General features: G+C 45.0%; 1 protein-coding gene across 1 annotated transcript; it reads right to left on the reverse strand.

The window, feature by feature from the left end:
* Nucleotides 1-1,371: 1,371 nt before the first annotated feature.
* On the reverse strand, nt 1,372-20,422 carry LOC120931650 (tubulin alpha-3 chain-like). The gene is made up of 4 exons (XM_040343294.1): nt 20,315-20,422; nt 17,168-17,390; nt 13,526-13,674; nt 1,372-2,578 (listed from the first exon to the last, which is right to left on the reverse strand). The coding sequence occupies exons 1-4, from the start codon at nt 20,315-20,317 to the stop codon at nt 1,598-1,600; spliced, it is 1,356 nt and encodes a 451-aa protein (XP_040199228.1). The 5' UTR covers nt 20,318-20,422; the 3' UTR covers nt 1,372-1,597.
* Between the last annotated feature and the right edge of the window lie 3,023 nt (nt 20,423-23,445).

Here is a 23,445-nt window from a genome sequence, read left to right on the forward strand (position 1 = left end):
ACCAGTTTTAGTAAATCAACCCGTGTTTTAAAGGCTGGATGCACATCTATGCATTTTTAGTGCTTTTTTTCAGATTTGTACTACAGTCCATTAACACAGTTTCCTATGGAACACATTCTGTAGTGCAAATCTGCAAAATGCACTACAAATGCATAGGTGCAAATCCAGCCTAACAGAACTTTTGACTCCCAGAATAAAAATGACCACTATTCTTCTCTGGGCTTAGTTTGCCTTTTAGTAAACAGGCTGTTCACTTTGCAAAATACCATCTCTTAGCTTAGTGAATGTGTCGAAAGTTCACTTCAAAAAACGAATACCCAAATCACCAGCAAGGCAAAAAATAATCCCACACCACAGTATTCTGCATGTACAGGTTACAAAAAAGAGAACTTATCCTTTAAAATTACCAACCAGGCCATAGAGCAGGAATATGCAATTAGCGGACCTCCAGCTGTTGCAGAACTACAAGTCCCATTAGCATTACAAGGCTCTGACAGTCACAAGCAGAGGCACGATTTGACTTGTAGTTTTGCAACAGCTGGAGGTCCGCTAATTGCATTTCCCTGCCATAGAGAATGTGTTTTTCCTGCAACCATGGGTGGTTCAAATCTGAAAGATCTATGGCCAGCTTGAGAAAAAAAAAAATATATATATATATATATATATATTCCTTACACAGTGACCAGCCCAATTTATGTGGGTCACCTTTTTGCGCCTGATCTCCCGGACTTGGGGGACCCGGTACCGGCCGGCCATAGGTCCCCAAACTTGGCACACATGCAGCCCCACTTCCTCTACAAGTGTGCAAAGTTTGTTGTCCAGGAGACCTGCGGCCAGGGAGCAGCGATTTTTCAAATCCAGGCACCCCCTTCCATAGACTCCCATGTTAAACGGTCATTTCTCCGATGAATTTGGGGACCCGGTACCGGCCGTAGGTCCCCTGGACCCAGAACTTGGCACACATGTAGCCCCATTTCTCCTCTACAAGTGTACAAAGTTTGTTGTCTGGGAGACCTACGGCTGGGGAGCACAGATTTTCCATAGCCGGGCACCCCTTTCATAGACTCCCATGTTAAACGTCAGTCTAGGCATGGGCACAGTGAGGCATGCAGATGGACACCCTAGGGTTATACTCGAGTCAATACATTTTACCATTTTTTGTGGTAAAATTAGGTGCCTTGGCTTATACTCGAGTATATACGGTACTTCAAATCACTGACCTAGACAAAGTCAAAAAACATTGAAACCAGAGAATCAGCTTTTTTCAAAAATAGCCAGCAATAGTTGCTCCAGCGTTTCTTCTATGTTGGCATTAGTTTGGACACCAGCTGATACTTGGATTTTAAACAAAAAAACAAACACTATACAAACCACAATTAATTGCTTTTATTAAATACAAAAACACATGACATTTTTAGGGGTCTCATGCCACCATGAAAGAAGCCACTGGAAAATGTATTCCATTGCAAAAACCAGTGGCTGCTACTATGCAAATATAATTTACATTAGATTTTGTTACTGGTCACTGTACAACGTAACAGTCATCAAGTTCAACACTTGGACAAGAGTGTGTGCCTAGAAATTACACAAGGCTATGTTAGTTTTCTTCATCCTCCTCTTCATCTCCACCAACACTAGTTTCTGTTCCCACTTCTTCATAATCTTTTTCTAGAGCGGCCATATCCTCCCTTGCTTCGGAGAACTCTCCTTCCTCCATGCCTTCTCCCACATACCAGTGTACAAATGCTCTCTTAGAATACATGAGATCAAACTTGTGATCTAGCCTGGCCCAGGCCTCTGCAATGGCTGTAGTGTTACTCAGCATACAGACGGCCCGTTGGACTTTGGCTAGGTCTCCTCCCGGAACTGCAGTAGGAGGCTGGTAGTTTATTCCCACCTTAAATCCAGTAGGACACCAGTCTACAAACTGGACAGATCTCCGGCTCTTAATTGCAGCTATTGCAGCATTGACATCTTTTGGCACCACATCACCTCTATACAACAGACAGCAAGCCATATATTTACCACGTCGAGGATCACATTTCACCATCTGATTTGAAAATTCAAAGCAAGCATTGGTGATCTCTGGCACTGATAATTGCTCATGGCAAGCCCTCTCTGCTGATATTATGGGTGAATAGGTGACCAGTGGGAAGTGGATTCGCGGATAAGGCACCAAATTAGTCTGGAACTCTGTCAAGTCCACATTCAATGCCCCATCAAACCTCAAAGAGGCTGTGATGGAAGAAACAATCTGAGCAATTAATCTATTCAAGTTGGTATAAGTGGGCCGCTCAATATTCAGATTTGAGTTACAAATATCATAGATGGCTTCATTGTCTACCATAAAGGCACAGTCCGAATGCTCCAGAGTTGTGTGGGTTGTCAGAATAGAATTGTATGGTTCTACCACTGCAGTAGAGATCTTTGGGGCAGGATAAACTGAAAACTCCAATTTCGATTTCTTTCCATAATCCACTGACAGACGCTCCATTAATAGAGAAGTGAAGCCAGAACCTGTGCCGCCTCCAAAACTGTGGAAGACCAAAAATCCTTGAAGTCCAAAGCATTGGTCAGCCTGGAAGAGAATGCAAAAAGGTTTGTTGGTAGAATCTTAAAGCTGAACTCTGGGCACAAAAAATACATACACATTCCTCAATGACCAAAAGATGTATAAAGCCACTGTGTGCAACAAATTCTATTGTATAGCTCACAACCGTACCTGATTAGGTGGTGACGGTCAGGGGCGTACCTAGAACATTTGGCACCCGGGGCGGATCCAATATCTGGCACCCCCCCCACGGTAAAATGTAAAAACACCCCACTGTGCCCCCTGCATCCTTCATTATCTTTGTCACTACTGTGTACCCCCTTCTCCACAACTGCACCACGGGACCCTTTACATTACACAGCACCCTGCACCCCTTTACATTACACAGCACCCTGCATCTCTGGACCCCTTACATTACACAGCACCCTGCACCTCTGGTCCCCTTACATTACACAGCACCCAGAATCCCCCCTCATACAGAACCACCCCCTACAATACAGAACACCCCCCCCCCCCCCCAGAATACAGAACCCCCTTACAATAGTGCACACACCCCCCTTGTCTTCAGACCCATAATGCCGTCAGACAGATGATCATCAGCGCGCCGCGTGTTACACTACACACACAGGCAGCACAGGGGGAGGCGGCTGCAGCTTCACGCTCCTCGGCTGTGTGACTGTCAGACAGTCACAGCCGTATCTATCAGAGCCGCGGGCGCTGCGCTGCCACAGAGAAGGGGATAATTGCGGTCCCGGGTATGGGTACGGCTCGCATGAGTCACACCCCCGCCCCCCCTGAAAAGCCACGCTTCAGCTGTGTCTTACCTAGACTGCCGCTAGCACTGCCTCCCTGTTACCGGGCCATCATCATGCCGCACGCCAAGTAGTCCTCATCATTCGCGGAGGGGGGCGTCGGCCTAACACTCCCCCAGTGTGTGCCACCCGGTGCGGCCCGCCCCCTCCGCCCCATGCTTAGTACGCCTCTGGGGACGGTCCCTCATTTCAGAAGAAACTCAGTCTGTCCCTCATTTTGGTCTTATCTACAGTATCTTACAAGGGTGCACCCCTCACATTTTTGTAAATATTTGATTATATCTTCATGCGACACTGAAGAAATTACACTTTGCTACATATTTTTATACAATATGTACGGCTTGTATAACAGTGTAAATTTGCCGTCCCACAGCCATGAATGTCTAAACTGCTGGCAAAAAAAAAAAAAAAAGGAGGACAGCCCCAAGTGAAAAACGTCCAATTTGGGCCAAAAGTGTCAATATTTTGTGTGGCCACCATTATTTTCCAGCACTGCCTTAACCCTCTTGGGCATGAAGTTCACCAGAGCTTGACAGGTTGCCACTGGAGTCCTCTTCCATGACCACAAAGCTGGTGGATGTTAGAGACTTGCGTTCCTCCACCTTTGATATGAGGATGCCCCACAGTTGCTCAATAGGGTTTAAACCTAGAGACATGCTTGGCCAGGCCATCATCTTTCCCCTCAGCTTCTTTAGAAAGGCAGTGGTCATCTTGGATGTGTGTTTGGGGTTGTTATGTTGTTATGAATACTGCCCTGCTGCCCAGTCTCCAAAGGGGGGGGGGGGAATCATGATCTGCTTCAGTACATGCCATCATTCATGGTTCCCTCAACGAACTGTAGCTTCCCAGTGCTGGTAGCACTCCTGCAGCCCCAGACTACGACACTCCCACCACCATGCTCATCTTTGTACTCCTTACCACCACACACGCTTGACACCATCTGAACCAGATAAGTTTATCTTGGTCCCATCAGACCACAGAACATGGTTCTAGTAATCCATGTCCTTCATCTGCTTATCTTTAGCAAACGGTTTGCTGGCTTTCTTGTGCATCTTTAGAAGAGACTTATTTTGGACGACAGCCATGCAGACCAATTGTATGCAGTGTGCAGCATATGGTCTGAGCAGTGACAGGCTGACCTCCCACCCCTTCAACCTCTGCAGCAATGCTGGTAGCACTCATACGTCCATTTCCCAAAGACATCCTCTGGATATGACGCCGAACACTCAAATTCTTTGTGGAACCTGTCCTGTTAAACCAATGTATGATCTTTGAGCTGCAGCACAGTGACAGTTTCAGGGTCTTGGCAATCTTCCTATAGCCTAGGTCTTTGCCATGGAGGTGGCATGTTGAGCTTCCTGTGACCAGTAAGAGAGCTACAACACCAAGTTGAACACCTGCTCCCTATTCATATCCAAGAACGAATACCAAACAAGTCCAGAGCCCAATTTGGACATTTTGCAAATAGGGGCATACATACATACATATAAAGGGCTGCAACTAACGATTATTTTCATAATCGATTAGTTGGCCGATTAAATCGGATAATAGCCTTTAAAAAAAAAAAAAAATTGCATTTTTAAAAAATTTTTGGGCCAATTTGTGGTTGGGCAGATTACAAAACACAAATTGCCGCAAAAACACAATACATGCTTTTCTGCAGCTTCTCCATTGAACTATATTGAACCAAAAAGGAACGAAATAGCACCGTTTTGCGTTAAAAAGTCCCCGCCCTTTCCAAATACGCAGCAGCCGGAAAAAAATCATGGATGTAAACGTGTCCCATAGGAAAACATGTGAATGAACTGTAGTGTGTTTCTGCAAAAAGCATCAAAAAGCAGAGGTGTGAACCCAGGCCTGAGATGTTTAGTAACATAATGGGGTTAAAAAAAAAAAAAAAAAGTACAAAAAGAGCAAATAATCGCTACTGTAAGGGGTTCATTTTTTTACTGTGGGACAGTGAAAGTAATATTTACAGTAGCGATTTGCTTTTTTGTACTATAAAAGGCCAGTTTTATTTTTATTTTAACCCCATTATGTTACTGGCCGATAAATCAATTACAATTTTCATAATCGATTAGTTGTTACATACACATACACATACACATATCACTTTACTGTCTAAACCGCTGGCAAAAAACACCCAAACATGTCATACTTACCGCCACTGTGCAGCTGGAGTTTCAGAGTGGCCCTGATCCTCGTCTTCTGGGGTCCATCAGCAGCTGTCCCGGCTCCTCCCTGCTGCTGAAAACCCCCTCTGGGAAGCACTCTCCCAAGGGTGTTACCTTGCGAGCACGCTCCAGAGTCCTGTATTTAGCATTCATAGTCAACTACAGGACTTGGCCCCGCCCCCCCCCCAACCCTCCTGTCATTGGAGTTAATTGACAGCAGCAAAAGCCAATGGCTGCGCTGCCAATCTATCCAATGAAGAGCTGAGAAGACCGAGCAAAAGGAAAAGAGCGTTCACAACGCGGGACTTTCCAGGGCTCAGATAAGTAAAACCGGGAGGGGGGCTGGCAATCAGGTTTTTTTTACCTTAATGCATATGATGCATTAAGGTGAAAACACATGAGCCTTTACAACCCCTTTAATTGCTGTGTCATTTTGAGGGGGACAGAAAATATGCACTGTTATACAAGCTGTACACTCACCACTTTACAGTGTAGCAAAGTGTCATTTCTTCAGTGGTGACACATGAAAAGATAAAATATGAGGGGTGTACTCACCTTGTGAGCTACTGTATATATAGTTGCATATAAAATGCACTACCTTTCAAAAAAAAAAAGGAATAGTAGTGGTAATACACACACACACACACACACACGTTTAGCCATGTTTTTTGTACCATTCTTTTAAGGGGGCATGACATGCCTACATAGTTTTGCTAATAGTTGTCCATTTCCATAGCAAAAGGTTTAGAGGTATACATTTGTAAACCGATATTATGATCAAAGGTAGCAGTGCCATCATTACTGTGCAGAGATCAGAACTTTGGAAGGACCCGTGGCTATGCATTCTGATGTGACAAAATGGCTGCCACACATACACAGCTAGTCAGGTGCCTGGTATGCACGATCATTACAGCTGTGACCCAAGAGGGGAAGTTCCACTTGTTTGCATCTCCCCCCTCCTGGTTTTTATAGGTACCCAGGCCCAGTCAGATCACAGCAGCACCTCTGCCGGGTTAGCCCCCCCATATAAGAAATTTTGACTTTTTTATGTAATTTGTTAGATCTTTGTTAGATCAGGTTAGATCAATCATTGTTTGCGTTAGATCTCACACAGAAGAAGCAATATTAAAGTTATTTGCTGGGGGGGGCTAACCCGTCATCAGCCCCCCCTATCAAATTTTCTGGCCAAAAATCATTCAGGCTAATTGATATTCTTAGATCCGGTAAGATAAAGTGGTTTTAACGTTAGATCACTTAATAAGTCTAATTATGTGAGATCCAACGTTAAAACCACTTGATCTTACCGGATCTAACGAATATCTATTAGCCTGAATGATTTTTGCCCAAAAATATTGATAAGGGGGGGCCAGCCCGTCCATATGTCCATGCATATGTACCACCTAAAATCTATTTTTTTTATATGTGGAATATCTCGAAAACGATGCGAGATCTAACGTTAAAACCACTTGATCTTACCGGATCTAACAAATATCTATTAGCCGGAATGATTTTTGGCCCAAAAAATTGATAAGGGGGGGGCCAGCCCCCCTCATTAATCACTTAATAAGTCTCTAATTATGTGAGATCTAACTTTAAAAACACTTGATCTTACCGGATCTAACGAATATCTATTAGCCTGAATGATTTTTGGCCAGAAAATACCAGTTACTCACCGGTAGCTGTTTTTCTATGAGTCTTACAGGACGGCACCTTGAGAGTAGACTGGCTTCACCTGACAGGAAACACAATCAAAAAAGAGGTTTAAAAACCCCGCCCCTCCCCGTGCACCTCAGTTCGTGATAAAGTAACCACCATAAGAGCACGGGAACCAGTATATGAAAATACAAACCATACAAAGTCATCAGGGTGGGAAATAGGCCTGCCGTCCTGCAAGACTCATAGAAAAACAGCTACCGGTGAGTAACTGGTATTTTCTCGAGTCGTCTTCCAGGACGGCACCTTGAGAGATAAGCAAGTAACCCTCAGGCCTACCTTAGGGCGGGACCACTGCCTGCAGGACTCTTCTGCCAAACGTCAAGTCTTGGGGTGACAGGAGTTCCACTCGGTAGTGTTTTAGAAAGGTATTCTGGCTTGACCACGTTGCTGATCTACAGATTTGTTCCACTGAAACTCCTGCTCTCTGCCCAGGAGGTTGCTATAGATCTCGTGGAATGTGCCTTGACTTTAGGTACTGTTTTGCCAGCCTTACTGTATGCTACTGAAATTGCCCGTCTTATCCATCTAGATATAGAGGCTCTAGATGCTTGGCAACCCTTTTTCTTTCCTGAAAAATTGATTAGCAAGTGTGATGAGCGTCTGAACTCGCTCACCCTTTCTAAATAAATTAACAAACAGCGTCTTACATCCAAACAATGAAAGGTTTGTTCTCTTTCATTCTGTGGTTTTGCGCAAAAAGAAGGAAGTATAATTTCTTGTGACCTATGAAACTTCGTTGCCACCTTAGGTAGGTACAGGGGATCCTGACTTAGGACTACCCTGTCTTCAAATAAACGAAAATAAGGCTCTGATTGAGAGCGCTTGCATGTCTCCTATTCTTTTGGCCGTGGTGATGGCCAAAAGAAAGGAGAATTTAAATACTAACAGCCTAACCGGAATGCTGTCTATCGGTTCAAACGGAGGTTTGGATAGCTGATCTAGCACCAGGGAGAGGTCCCAAGGGGGAACTCTGGATATCTGTATAGGTGACAACCTATCCCTGGCCGTCAGGAACCTCTTAATAAGAGGATCCAGAGCCAGCCTCTTGTCTAAAAAGTAGGACAAGGCGGCAACCTGTACTCTTAGGGTTCTCGTAGCTAGACCTAGATCTACCCCTTTCTGAAGGAACTCCAAGATAACGGATATTTCGGGTAGTGGAGCTTGTCTTGCCGCGCACCAGCGTGAAAACACTCCCCAGGTCTTGGCATAGATCTTCCTGGTAACTACCTTACGACTCGCTAAGAGGGTATCTATTACCTTCTCTGAGCAACCCTTCCGCTGCAGGTTCCACCTCTCAAGTACCAGGCCGTCAGACTGAAAAAGCCTGGCTCTGGATGAAAGATCGGCCCCTGCCGCAGAAGGTCCACCCGGACCGGGAGAGGGAGGGGAGAAAGGACTGACCACTGTTCTAACATTGGAAACCAAGATCTTTTGGGCCACCAGGGAGCGATCAGAATCAGCTTCCCTTGTGAACGACTCAGTTTTTGCAATACCCTCGGGATCAGATTCAGAGGAGGAAAGGCATAGGCTAGGTAAAATGTCCAGGCCTGGGCCAACGCGTCCACACCTTCCGATCCCTGATCCCGGGAGAGGGAGAAGAACCTTTCTATCTTCTTGTTCCTCCTGTGAGCAAAGAGGTCTATTTCTGGGATGCCGAAATGATGACATACCCAATCGAAGACCTCCTGACTTAGTTCCCACTCTCCCTGGAGAATGGGTTGGCGGCTTAGAAAGTCCGCTTCTAGGTTTAGGACTCCCCTGATGTGAACTGCTGACAGGGAGCGAACCCTCTGTTCTGCCCAGCCTAGAATTTCTAGGGACAACCTTAGGAGCGAACGGGACTTGGTGCCTCCCTGATGGTTCAGGAACGCCACCGTGGTCGCGTTGTCGGAGAGAATTTGTATTTCCTGGTTCAGGATTCTCTCCTCGAACGCTTCCAAGGCTCTTCCGACCGCTGATAATTCTCGGAAGTTGGAAGACGACTCCCTTTGGTGTCGATCCCAGGAACCCTGGGCCTGTAGGCCCGCCATGTGGGCTCCCCATCCCCAGGAGCTGGCATCCGTGGTTATCCTGAGGGGGTTTGACTGGTTCCACTGAAGGCCTCTTCCCAAGTTCCGAGGAATGAGCCACCACTCGAGTGTTCTTTACCGACTCTGGAATGGAGACCCTGGAGTCTAGGGATGTTTCCTTCCCGTCCCAGGAGGAGAGGAGGAAGGCCTGTAGTGGCCTGTAGTGAAGCTGGGCCCACGGAACTGCTGGGATGCATGAGGTCATAAGTCCCAACAATCTCATGATCTCCCTGAGTGAAATATCTGCTGTTCCCCTGACAGACCTGACCACTGAGATGAGTCTCTGGACCTTGTCTACTGGTAGGAGAAGCTTTTTCTCTAAGGAATCTATTAAGAATCCCAGATAGATCTTTCTCTGTTCTGGGAGGAGAGAAGATTTTTCTCTGTTTATAATCCATCCTAAGGATTCCAGTGTAGTCAGGACGGTGGTCAGGTCCGTGAGAAGAAGTGCTCGACTAAGATTGAACAGCAGCAGATCGTCGAGGTAGGGAACAAGGGAGATGCCCTTCAGATGTAGAAAGGCGACCACCTCTGCTAGCACCTTCGTGAAAACTCTTGGGCTGGAGGCAAGCCCAAAGGGAAGAGCAGTGAATTGCCAGTGTTTGATACCCTGAGGGGAAACAATGGCGAATCTCAGGAATCTTTGATGGTCCTGGTAAATGGGGACATGGAGGTAGGCGTCCTTCAGGTCTATGGTTATCATAAATACCCCTTCTAAAAGAAGTCCTTTGAGACTGTAAATGTTCTCCATGCGGAACCTCTTGTAGAGGAGATAAGTATTCAGGGGTTTTAAGTTGATGATTAGACGGAATTTTCCCGAGGGTTTTGGTACTACGAAGATGTGAGAGTACACCCCCTGACCCTGTTGGTCTACCGGAACTGGGACTATGACCCCCTGTTGTGCTAGGTCTGACACATTCCCTAGAAGGCTTGCCGCTTTGAGGGGATTTTGGGGTAAATGAGTGAGGAGGAAAATTGGTGGGGGAAGATGGCGGAATTCCAATCTGTAGCCTTCCTTCACTATCTGCAAAATATGAGGACTCCGTGTTATGCTTTCCCAAGCTGGAAGAAATCGGGAGAGCCTTCCCCCGACTCTCGAGTCACTTGGAGTCTTTCCCAGCGGGTTTAGGATCAGGGAAAAGGATTCCCCCTTTTGGTTTATCCTTTCCTGTGATCCACCTCCTATTAAAGGCCGCTCTTCGGTCTGAAGGTCGGTTTTTATTCTGGGGGCCTCGAAAAAATCTCCTCCTATTTTGTTTAGGTTTGGGAGGGAACCGTTTACCCTTTTCTGAGGCCCTAGTTAGAGCCTGGTCTAAACCTGTCCCAAAGAGGAGGGATCCCTCAAAGGGCAGGGCACAGAGACGGGATTTGGAGGCCAAATCTCCTTCCCATGTTTTGAGCCATAGTGCCCTTCTTGAGGCGTTAATAAGAGCGCCCGTTTTAGCAGAGGCTCGAGCGGACTCAATTGATGCGTCTGCTAGATAAGCGACAGCGCTACCTATGACTAAGGGAATCTCGGATATCCTTAAACTTTGAAGTCTGCGGGATATGTTCCAACATCCTGGATAGCCAGGTATCCGTATTTCTGGCAATGCAGGATGAGGCCAGGGCGGGCCCAAGGGCTGCCGCATTAGCCTCCCAGGCCCTGCGAAGGGAGGTCTCTGCCCGTCTGTCTAGTGAATCTTTTAAATTCCCAGCATCCTCAAAGGAAAGGTCAGACTGTCTAGACAGTTGAGCTAGGGAAGCGTCTAGTTTAGGGACTTTGAAAAATTTGTTTTCTAGTTCCTCCTTAAAGGGACAGCGCCTTTTCCAGGTTTTGTACCTAAGTAACTTCTTTTCAGGTTCTGCCCACTCTCTTAGAACTAAGTCCTGAAGAGATTGGTGAACTGGGATAACCTTTGGCTGGGGTTTAGCCAAACCCTGGTACATCTTATCCTGTGCTGACACTAGTTCGGCCGGCTGCTGAATCCCCTCAGAGGTATAGATAGCCGCCAGTAAACCACCCATGTCATTTGCTGAAAAAATGAATTTGCCTGATCTAGCATCATCATCCTCCTCATCTGTCTGGCTATCAATGAGACCCTCTTCCTGAGCCTCTGAATCCTCAGAGTCTGACAGAAGAACGTCCCTAGCCCTCAATAATTTTGGAGCCGAGGTGGATAAGCTTTCCTGTGAGGAGGGTCCAGCTGCTAGGGGATCAGGTCCTTTGGGTTTTAAGACTTCCTTAAACTCCTTTAATGTGGAAAGCATCTCTGACTGAACCGTCAGGAATTCTTTCATTATTAGCGAAGTTTCCTTCCCTGTGAGTTTTTGAATGCACTTGGCACACAAAAGCTTGGAATAATCTGTGGCTAGCTTAATGCTACATTTCCCACATCTTTTAGCTTTAGATGTATGTTTAGCAGAAACACTAGAAGCCTCCCCCTGGGCAATAACCTCTTCCCCTGAAAGTAAAAGACAGAGGCTTTAATCAAAAAGGGAGTAGGGGAAGGGAAGGGGGGTGTGTGGGGAATAAGGACCCAGTCCAAGTGCCCCAATGAGGTTTTTTTAGAGGTAGACTCACCCCTGGTGGCTTCCTCTGCAGCAGTGGTTAGTGCCTGGCGGTCCTCACGCTCCATGGCACCGTCGAATCGGGCGCCACTCTCTCCCCTGCTGCGCTCCGTGTGTGTGTGTGCTAACGCCGATGGCGGCCGCCATTTTGGTGAAGACCGGAACCGGAAGTACGTCATCACCCTGCGCCGCCATCGATGCAGCGTCGAATGCTGGCTCCATCGAGAAACGAGCCTGGGAGAACAGCAGCCGATTCCACAGCACGGAGATGCACCTTTACCCGGCCCAGCAGGTAGGAAGACGCTCGGGAGAGAGGGATTCCAGCCACCTAGGTGTTCTGAGATAGCCACTATCCCAGATACACCTAGCCGGGGGGGGTTTCCAAACATGGTTTTTCCTTCAGCTCCCCCCCCCCTCAATACAGGGAGACCCTCTGGACAGGCAATAGCCTCACTGAGCTCAAGGCCTCCCAGGACCCATGGCTCACCTTCCAAGAGGGGGACCACCAGCCCCAGGCCTTAGGTCTTTTTGGAAAAACAAAAAAACGTTTCGCTGGGGGAAACACAATCATGAACTGAGGTGCACGGGGAGGGGCGGGGTTTTTAAACCTCTTTTTTGATTGTGTTTCCTGTCAGGTGAAGCCAGTCTACTCTCAAGGTGCCGTCCTGGAAGACGACTCGAGAAAATTTGATAGGGGGGGCTGATGACGGGTTAGGCCCCCCAGCAAATAACTGTTAATATTGCTTCTTCTGTGTGAGATCTAACGCAAACAATGATTGATCTAACCTGATCTAACAAAGATCTAACAAACTGCATTAAAAAAGTCAAAATTTCTTAAATGGGGGGGCTAACCTGGCAGAGGTCACAGCAGCAATGTTCAGCCCTTCCTCTGTTGCATTCTGGAAAACATCACAGGTCCCAGAAGACTGCAGAACCATTCACAAAGCACAGTAGAAAACTGGCCCTGAAGCTTTACTGCCCCAAGATGCCGGCGTGTGCCCCCCAGAAGCCGATTGAAAAAAAAAAGTTCTCCATCACATGTGATAAAAGCAGCCCGAGTTGTGTTGGGGGAGGATGCTATAAATAGATTAGCACAGAGCTGAAAGTCTCCACCTATGAGGAGAAAGTGTGTGCCTTTCCTCAAATCAGCTGTCTTGGCTGCATGCCCAGGCTTCACTGCAGTGCTAACCAGGAAGAGAAAAATCTAACTATCTGCACTTTTCAAACAGTACATAAAGCTGAAGACTGTCATACCAAACCTGAAGTTGGGCATTAAAGGCTTCAAAACTTGCAGAAAGCTCTGAAAATGCTTTATAAAGCTTGCTGTACAGTGGATTTGTAAAAAATAAATAAAAATGAAGCAGCATTATAAATAGAACAAACTGCTCCTAAAAAGGGACTTCCATCTATAGAATATACTCTAACTGGCCACTACACATTAGAGATGCCAAGGGACAGTACAGAAATCTCAAAATTGCCAACAAATTTGCCTAATGGAAGGCAGATCCATCTTTTCCATAGTGAGGGGCAGGCCAGGGTTTAGGATTTATTTATTATATAAAAAATAAAAGTGTATCAGGGAGAATCTAATGGAGTTATAATGTCTTAGAACACAACCAATAGCTTTTCTAAATAGTAGTAAAATATACTTGCCAGTTTTCGTATCCTATCAAGTGTTTGCTCTATTAACTCCTTGCCAACTGTGTAATGCCCACGAGCATAATTATTTGCAGAATCTTCTTTGCCTGATATAAGTTGCTCTGGATGGAACAGTTGTCTGTACGCTCCAGATCTAACTTCATCTAGAAAAATAAGACATACAAATATTGGCACGCCAGTTTGAGACAGCCCTTCATTTTCAGCAAAACAAGTTTTACAAAAACAAACTTTTCTATTGTCGTTATCTGCTCTCCACAATCCCCTTTTAAACAAAAAGAGGATGTGCAAGCTTGCTCTACCACACAGGTGTCAGCCCTCCTCTGGTCCTCCTCCAGACCCCTACTTTCAAGCAATGCATCCAGCTTCTTCCCAGCAGCAGCATAAGGAAAGGGGGTGCACTGTAGTGAGAGGGAGAGTGGGGGACTCAACTTCTGATGGTGGGGTGGCTCTTGACATCTAATGTAAGGGGAGGGGGAGTCGCTGGACATCTAATCTTACAAATACAACCGGCCCTTTTGAGGACAATCATAATGTTGATGTGGCCCACGATGAAATCGAGTTTGACACCTCTGCTCTACCACCTCTAGTGGTGACATACAAAGTTTTAGTCACTGAGGTCTAAAGGAGGGATGAAGACAGAATTTAAGAAAACCTCAATAAGGTTACAGTAGAGGTGAGGAACATCACACATTGGTGCTGCCAAGGCCTCATGCACACTGGAAGTTTTTGGCTTTTTTCTACAGCCGGTAAACACCCCAGCATGTTATCCTAGGTTTCCATGCACACAAGGTTTCATCAGCTTTTTTTCCCCAGCCAAAAAAAAAAAAAAAAAAACTCCAGAATTAGTGGGTTTTGAGGGGAGTTTAGCTGTAAAAATGTTCCAATGCCTATAAACGTGGCCAGACAGTGTTTGCAATCCCATAGCTTGCATTTTCTTGCTAAAAATGCTAATGCAAAAAAAAAAAAAACACACACACACACACACACACACACACGGCAATATGTGAGTCCAGCGTGCATGAGGCCCAAAAGTCCAACAAACAGGTTGGGGAGTTAAGTACCAGGTTTTAAAATGAAGTGAAAAACATAAAAATCAGTACAAGGGACAGAACTTAGACTGCTCTTCGGTTAGGTGAAATCTTCCTTCATAAATGTTCCCCACCCACCCCTGCTGCAGTAAACGTCCTGCGTCAGGGGTGAGAAGAACTGGGGAAGCAGTCAGACCATTTCACACAGGATTCAGTTTATGAAAGGTTGGGTTCACACTATTGCCAATTGAATGCTGGTTTCTCCTCATTCAATTTGCATGTCAGGAGACGGACCGGCTCTCTATGGAGCCAGTTCACACATCTCCAGGGTGCCTGCAGAGTGAATTGCACAGGCGTCCTGTGTGTCTTCTGGTTCGTTTTAGGTCAGAATTCAGCCCAAAATTCAGACCAAAAATCAGACCTGAAGCAGTGAACAGAGCCGCACTGGACCCCTGCTGTGAGCCTCTCCATACGATAGTGTGAGCCCAGCCTAAAGGAGTTAAAGGCAGAAGGTTTTTTTTATCTTAATGCATCAAGATAAAAAAAAATAAAATAAAAATAAAACCTTCTGCCTTTACAACTCCTTTAGGCTGGGTTCACACTGTTGCGAATTGGATGCAGGAGTCCTGTGCGTCTTTTGGTCCCTTTCAGGGAGGAATTCAGACAAAAATTCGGACCTGAAACGGTAAATAGGGACACACTGGACTCCTGCTGTGAGCCAGTGCATGCTGCAGTGTGCTAGCAGCTTGTTCAACCACTTAAGTTCCGGACCATTTTGCTGGGCAAAGACCAGCCCATTTTTTGTGATTCGGCACTGCAACGATTTAACCGACAATTGTGCAAGCGTGCGACGTAGCTCCCAAACAAAATTTACGTCCTCCCCCACAAATATAGCTTTCTTTTGGTGGCATTTGATCACCTCTGCAGTTTATTTTTTTGCGCTATAAACAAAAATAGAGCGACAATTTTGAAAAGAAATACAATATTTACTTTTTGCTATAAAAAATATCCACAAATATATATATTATATATACACACACACACACACACACATACTCAGTTCAGGCCAATATGTATTCTTCTACTTTTCCCCACAAAACCGCAATTAGCGTATATTGATTGTTTTGCACAAAAAAGTTATAGCATCTACAAAATTAGGGATAGTTTTATGGCATTTTTATTATTAAATTTCTTTTTTTTTTTACTAGTAATGGGGGCGATCTATTATCATGACTGCTACATTATGGTGGACACATCAGACACTTGACACATTTTTGGGACCATTGTCATTTTTACAACGATCAGTGCTATAAAAATGCACCAATTACTGTGAAAATGACACCGGCAGTGAAGGGGTTAAATGTGTCCTAGGGAGTGCTTCTAACTGTAGGGGGGGGGGGCTGTGTGTTACACGACGACAGTGATCACAGGAAGCTGTGTACACTGTTCCGTCACTAGGAAAACTCTGGAAATGCTTGTTTACATCAGCATTTCCCCCTTCCTCACCGTGACACGATCGCAGGTATGCCCACAGAGTCCGCCGGACCCGCGCCCACAATGCCGCTTCTTAAAGGGGACGTATATATAGTCCTTTTGCCTGTCCATGCCACAGACATATCTACGTGCGGCGGTCGGCAAGCAGGTAAAGCGGCAATTAGCACTGCCATTAGGATCTGCATTCAACATTTACAAACTGGAGTTGAAGGTACTAAAACGCTTCAACAAAGTTTGCTGAAAAGCTCTGCAAACACAAGTGTTCTATACAAGCTGAAGCCCGTTTGAAACAGGCCTTAATGAAAAACCCTCATCACTGCATTGGCCCAGATTAGCCCCCCCCCCCCCCCCCCCTTTATGGCCGTGACATCTCAAATCTGAAAAAGTGTGCAGAAGATGGGAGATGTACGGTCCACCTCCTACATCAATAAGGCCCCTTTCACACTAAGGAGTTTTTCAGGCGGCACATCGCCAAAAATACCGCCTGAAAAACTCCTGCCCAGCCTTCTCAATGTGAAAGCCCGAGGGCTTTCACACTGAGGCGATGCGCTGGCAGGAGAGAAAAAAAATCTCCTGCAAGCAGCATCTTTGGAGCGGTGAGAGGAGCGGTGTGTATACCACTCCTTCCCATTTAAAAAAACAATGAAAATTGTCTCTGCAGAGGCGCATTGCAGGTGGTATTAACCCTTTATCGGCCGCTAGCGGGGGTTGATACCGCACCGCTAGCGGCCGAATCCCGTAGCAATTCCGACGGTATAGCGCCGCTATTTCTAGCGCCGCTATACCGCCACCGCGCCTCCCGCCCCAGTGTGAAAGGGGCACAAGCGCACCTCAGCAGCCAATAGTAATTAAAGTTATTAAAAAGCAAAATATGTGCTCTTAGTGAACAGTCAAGGCCTTACAGACCAACTATGTCAGGGCTACCCCACAGCACTGCAGATTATTATTTTTATTTGCCAATGGGTTATTCAATTGTAAAACAGCAGGACCTTCAATATAAGAAGTGTCCTTTGGTCAGCACTCAGTCCAATCTACAAAGATTATTTTTTTAGAGCCACAACAGATACCATACACCATGCTTTCATTGATCAAATAAGCTTAAGAATTACTGTACCGATAACCGTTGGCTCCAAGTCAACGAAAACACATCTTGGAACATACTTTCCTTTCCCAGTCTCACTGAAGAAGGTGGAAAATGAAGAATCGGCGCTTGTCGTCGTCTTGTCACTTGCTATTGTGCCATCTGGTTGAATTGCATGCTCTAAGCAATAGAGTTCCCAGCAAGCGCTTCCCATTTGAACTCCAGCCTGGCCAACATGGATAGATAAACATTCCCTCTGCAATAGAGAACAGCTTTCAGTTAGGTCTAGATAAGAGATTTTAACCCTATATCAATTTTCTAAAACACAATCTACAGACATTACAGTTTAGCAGACAGAGAAAGATGAACCATATTTCCTAGTAATTGACAATGGATAAAGACGACGTGAGAGCACTGCCAAGAGCATTGCAAAGTCCCCTGGCATCCCAGGTTTGCTGAGAGCAGGGGTGGACTGACAACTCATGGGGCCCCCGGGCTTACAGATGGCCACCATGCCAGGAGGCAGTGCAGCTAAAATCTCGGGATTTTCACATCAAAAGCATGTCGGTTTCGGACATATCAGGGACAGATGTAAAAAAAAAAAAAAAAAAAGTTTTTAAATACTGTCCCTGGTTTTACTTAGCCTGGCAACCCTTATGGGGCCCCCTAGTGGCATGGGGCCCTCAGGCAGAGCCCGAGTGCCTCAATGACCAGTCCGCTCCTGGCTGAAAGTTCAACTTCTGTGGTCAACCTACTTATTCCAGTCCAGTGCAACATATACATCCTACAAATGCTCCAGTTTTCGTTGTAGGCAATAGAAGTTACGCCTCATCTTCCCATTTACAGCAACTTGAGTACAGATTTCAGATACGCAAATCAAGAATGATTCAAATGGAAAGGATCATTCACCTTCTAGAGCAGCACCAAGAATTAGGCCTCATGCACACTGGACATTTTTACAGCTGCTCCTAGACATGTCCGGTGGGTTTTTTTTTTCCCCCACTCAGTGCCAGTGTCCAGGAGCAGAGCACAGAACACAAACACACACACTAATAAAAGCTGCTAAATGTGCCTAAACGCTAGACACATTTAGAAATTACAATTTTTGATTATTCTGGCCAATGAAGTTATCGCCCAAGTGCTTTGCTTGATGCCTGTAGGGATGAGCTCCGGCGTGTACGCACAGTCCACATGCAGAGCCCGCCAGGAAGTCTGCCCGGCTCAGCGCTAATCACAGGGGAGACAGGCAGGGAGACATTGTCCCGATGCTCGGCTGCAGAGAACGGGAAATGTCTCCCGCTTAGCTCAGCCTTCCTGGCGGGCTCTGCACGTGGAGTGTGCAAACACACCGGAGCTCATCCCTACATGCCTGTAAACGTGCCTAAGCTTTTGTAAGAAAAATAAAAACTAGGGTTTAGAGTGACCTGCACAAAGTAGACATTTTTAGGCCTCACGCACGCAGGACGTTTTGCCAAATCTCCTAGAAGACTTTCCTCTTGGCAGTGGAGTTCTTGCTGAAAACTTTTGTTCTACAAAGTTTTCAGCAAATATGTCCACTTTTGCAGATCAGAATATAGTTTGGTGTGATCTGCACAAGTGGACATATTCAGGCCTCATGCAAACTCTAATGCCGCGTACACACGGTCGTTTTTTATCATGAAACAAAACAACGTTTTTCAAACTTCATTTTAAAAAACGACGTTGCCTACACACACACCATCGTTTTTTCAAAATGCTCTAGCAAAGCGCGGTTACGTTCAGCACGTACGACGGCACTCTGTTTCAATCAAGCTCGCGTCATAACTTGCTTCAGAGCATGCGCGGGTTTAAAAACGTCGTTTTACCCACACACTATCATTTTAAATGACACAAAAAACGACGTTTTGAAAAACGACAAAAAAAATTTAAGCATGCTCGAAGTTTTTCAGAAGACATAAAACTACGTTTTCCCCACACACGGTCATTTTAAATGACGTTTAAAAATTTAGTTCCCCCCCATCACAAAAAACGACCGTGTGTACGCGGCATTATAGAAGCCTTTCCTCCTGGCAGCAGTTTTTTTGCTGAAACAGAAAAAAAAAAAAAAAATTTTGTAGAACAAAAATGTTTTCAGCAAAAACACCACTGCCCAGAGGAAAGGCTTCTAGGAGATTTAGCCAAATGTCCCGTGTGTGTGAGGTCTTAAAAAAATCAAATAATTATATTTTGTACATGTCATGCCAAGCCCTGGTTGACACTGGTGCATTTTGACATGTCAAATCGGCAGCATTTGCGGGCAATGGCACCGTCCTAAAATCGATGCGACGCTGCAACGCACCGATTTCAAAAAGTTTTTTTACTACCGTTTGCGATTTCGGCCCACGATTTACATTAAAACCTGCACAGAGGTCTCTGTAATCGCAGTCAAAATCGGGACGGACAATTGGGAATGAAATTGTGCGCATTCAGCCAGGGGTGGACTGACAACTCATGGGGCCCCCGGGCAATAGAAGATTATGGGGCCCCCAGGATTACAGATGGCCACCACGCCAGGAGGCAGGTCGGCTAAAATCTCAGGATTTTCACATCAAAAAGCATGTCGGTTTCGGACATATCAGGGACAAATAAAAAAAGAAAAAAGATTTTTAACATTTGTCCCTGATATGTCCGAAACCGACATGCTTTTGATGTGAAAATCCTGAGATTTTAGCTGCCCTGCCTCCTGGCGTGGTGGCCATCTGTAATCCTGGGGGCCCCATAATCTTCTTCTATTGCCCGGGGGCCCCATCAGGGTTGCCAGGCTCAATAAAACCAGGGACCGTATGAAAAAAAAAAAAATATATATATATATATATATATATATATATATATTTTTTTTTTTACATACGGTCCCTGGGCTAAAGAACCCAGCTGAACCCGACCTAGTTTTTATTTCTACAACACACACACACACACACACACACACACACACACACACACTAGCTTTTCCCATTGACACAATGAGGCAATAGTGCAAGTCAGCAATCAACTAATTGCATAGGCTTCATAGATGAAAACTCACTTGTTTTAGAACCATTTAAAATATGCATTTTAATACTAAAAACCCTATTTCAGTAGTAACCACCAACCCTAATCATAGGCAACATAATCTTTAACAAATACTAGTGGCCTACATGAAGCAATTGAAAGTCAGGTTCTTACCATGGTTGCCTTCTGGGAACTGAGCACAATGATAGCTATAGAGCACAAGGCAGGTGTTCTCTGCTCTCCACCATTTCTTAAGTAGCCTTGCTATGCCACCTGAGAGGAAGTATAGTCTCAGGTAAAATTAGGGGGGAAATGGAAAGGAGGCTTTAACCCCTTTATTACTGGTGGTAAAAAAATAAAATAAAAGACTTACACATATGGGAGCTTAAATTGATTCCTACAAATCAGAAGATATAATTGTGGGTTTATATAAGTGTTTATTAAACTGGTGCAAGACTGGAACCAATGCTCAGAGCATCCAAGCAGCCGTCATCATTAATTTGATGGAAAATTAGGAATTTGTTGATAGGGGTAATTGTTTAGCTATTTGATCCAGTGGATTATTTAATGAATTGGTCCTAGCCAAAAATGTATAGTAGACAATTCTTCCACAGTCAAAAGGACATTAAACTATACAATCCATATCAGTTTCTGACCTCAAAGGAACTTGCAAATGAATGCCCCTACCGTACTGACATACTAAACAATACTTGTAAACAGTGCGTTGGTAGGTATTAAACAGAGGTCCCCAGACCTACCTATCCACATAGTTACTAGTGGAGAGTGGTTGAGATGCCAGTGCCAAAATCTTTCCTTATTCCTGGAAAAAGGAGGAATGCCCTTTTTAAGCCTAGGTTCACACAGCTGCGGGATTGAAATCGGATTTTATACCCGGATGTCAGTCCGCCTTTTGGGGGGTGATTTCAGAGACATCTTTGCGGGTTCATGCACAGATGTCTATTGAAATTGCACCCGGAAACAGAAACTACTTTTGGGAATCGCAAAGTCGACGTTGCACCGATTTGGACGATGCAATAGCCGCCAATTTGGCATGCGATTTGACATGTCAAATCGCATGCCAAATCGCATCAATGTGAACCTAGGTCACAGCAGGTGTGTCTCAGAGACCTTCATCCTGGACCTCCTGAGAAACACGTGCAAATATTCAAATGTCCATTTTGGGTGGACTGAGCCATTAAGGCTTGGGTCACACTTATGCGAATTGGATGCGGTTTTCCCCGCATGACAAGAGAGTGTGACTGGTTCTCGATGAGGCTGGTTCACACACCTCTGGGGCCGCTGCAGAGTGCACTGGAAAAGGGTCCTGTGCATCTTTGGCTCTGCTACAGGTCCGAATTTGGACCTGGTTCGCACCTGAAACGGAGAACAGGGATGCACCAGACCCCCTGCTGTGAGCTGCAGCTATAGCTAGTGTGAACCCAGCCTGACAAATGAATTCACGAATGTGAATAACACTGCTGAGGTTTAGGCTGGGTTCACACATATGCGTCCAGTCATATGGGTTCACACATATGCGTCCAGTCATATGGGTTCACACATATGCGGCCGCAGTTTCAGTGTGGCAGTCCGGTGCATTTCTGTTCACCAGTTCAGGTGCGATTCAGGTGTGAATCGGCTCCATTGAAAGCCAGTCCGATTCACATGTTATGCAAATTGGATGTGATTAGAAATGCATCCAATTCGCATATATGTGAACCGAGCCTAAAGTGGGGTACACACTATAAGAAAATCGGGCGAACATTCGTCTAATTTTTTTATTGATGTTTCACAGCAAATTTGAATCCATTAAAGCCTTTTTTTTTGTTGTTTATTGTTTCTGATCATGCACAGTCTTTCTTTTCTGATTTTTTTTGTATGAAAATCATACGAAAATGGTACACATTAAACGAAAATCGTTTGCTCTGTTAAGGCTCGTACACACTATAAGAAAATCTGGCGAACATTTTCATATAGTGTGTACACAACTTTTCGACAGCTGATTCAGAATTTTCGTACGAAACTCCAAAAACGAGCAAACGATTTTCGTTTAATGTATACAGTTTTCGTGCGATTTTCCTACAAGAAAAATCAGAAATGAAAGACTGCACCTGATCTAAAACAAAAACAACAAAAAAAGCCTTTGTCATACGAGAATATGCGTAAGAGCCTTTGTCGTACAAATGTTCTTTAATTGGTCCCAATTAAGGATGAGCTACGGCGTGTTCGCATAGAACATGTGCGGAGCCCGCCAGGAAGTCGGCACCCGCGCTGCGCTAATCACAGCCAGGCAGACATTTCCCGATACTCGGCTGCAGAGATCGGGAAATGTCTGCCTGGCTGTGATTAGCGCAGCGCGGGTGCCGACTTCCTGGCGGGCTCCGCACGTGTTCTATGCGAACACGCCGGAGCTCATCCTTAGTCCCAATTTGCTGTGAAACATTGAGAAAAATCGGACAAAGGGTTAGCCCAATTTTCTTATAGTGTGTACTCCACTTTACCGTCTGAAATTATTTTTTGAGTTTGTCCCTTTGGGAATTTTCATACGAAAGTTCGGAATCGGCTGTCGAAAGTTGTGTACACACTATTAGGCATGTGCAATTTTTTAAGTTACGAATACGTTTTCCGTCAATTTTCGTTATTTTAGTTGATTCGTTAACATACGAATGAACGAATGGTTTAGCGCAATTGATAACGAATAACGATATTTTCAAAATAACGAATATGAAAAACAACGAAGATACGAAAGATGAAAGAAACGAAAACATAGAAACAACGAAAATACCGAACCCAAAAAAAAAAAAAATTACGAAAAACAAAATGAACGAAAATGCAAACTTACTAATATTCGAAGACCGAAAAGAAAACGAAATGCCGAACAAAGACTAAAAAACGAAAATCAAAACTAACGAAAAATAAATTACGAATCTTCGGAAAACTGAAATGAAAACAACGAAAATACAAAATAATGTAAATTAGCTTTCGTTAGTACTGAAATATTTCTGGACATTGACCAATAGCCACTGAGCGCTGTCCCTTTCCTCTGAAGAGGTTTGTTCCTTCCCCCAATGAGCTTCTTTCTCATTACCTCCTGGCTCCTTGTGTCTTTTTCTGTGTTAGACTGCAGTGCATCTAATTTCTAGATTTGTATTTGTAATATCTGACATATTTTAGTTTTCTTCTACGTCAGACTTCATTCTAGACAGGGTGTGTGTGCTAACTAAGACAGTCAAGTCAATCACAGTAAAATCCGAATTACAAAATTACGACGAGTAGTGTGTCGAATAAACGTAAAATGTATTCTAACA

The sequence above is a fragment of the Rana temporaria genome, chromosome 3 (genome assembly GCF_905171775.1).
Source record: "Rana temporaria chromosome 3, aRanTem1.1, whole genome shotgun sequence".
In the NCBI taxonomy this organism is placed as follows: Eukaryota; Metazoa; Chordata; class Amphibia; order Anura; family Ranidae; genus Rana; species Rana temporaria.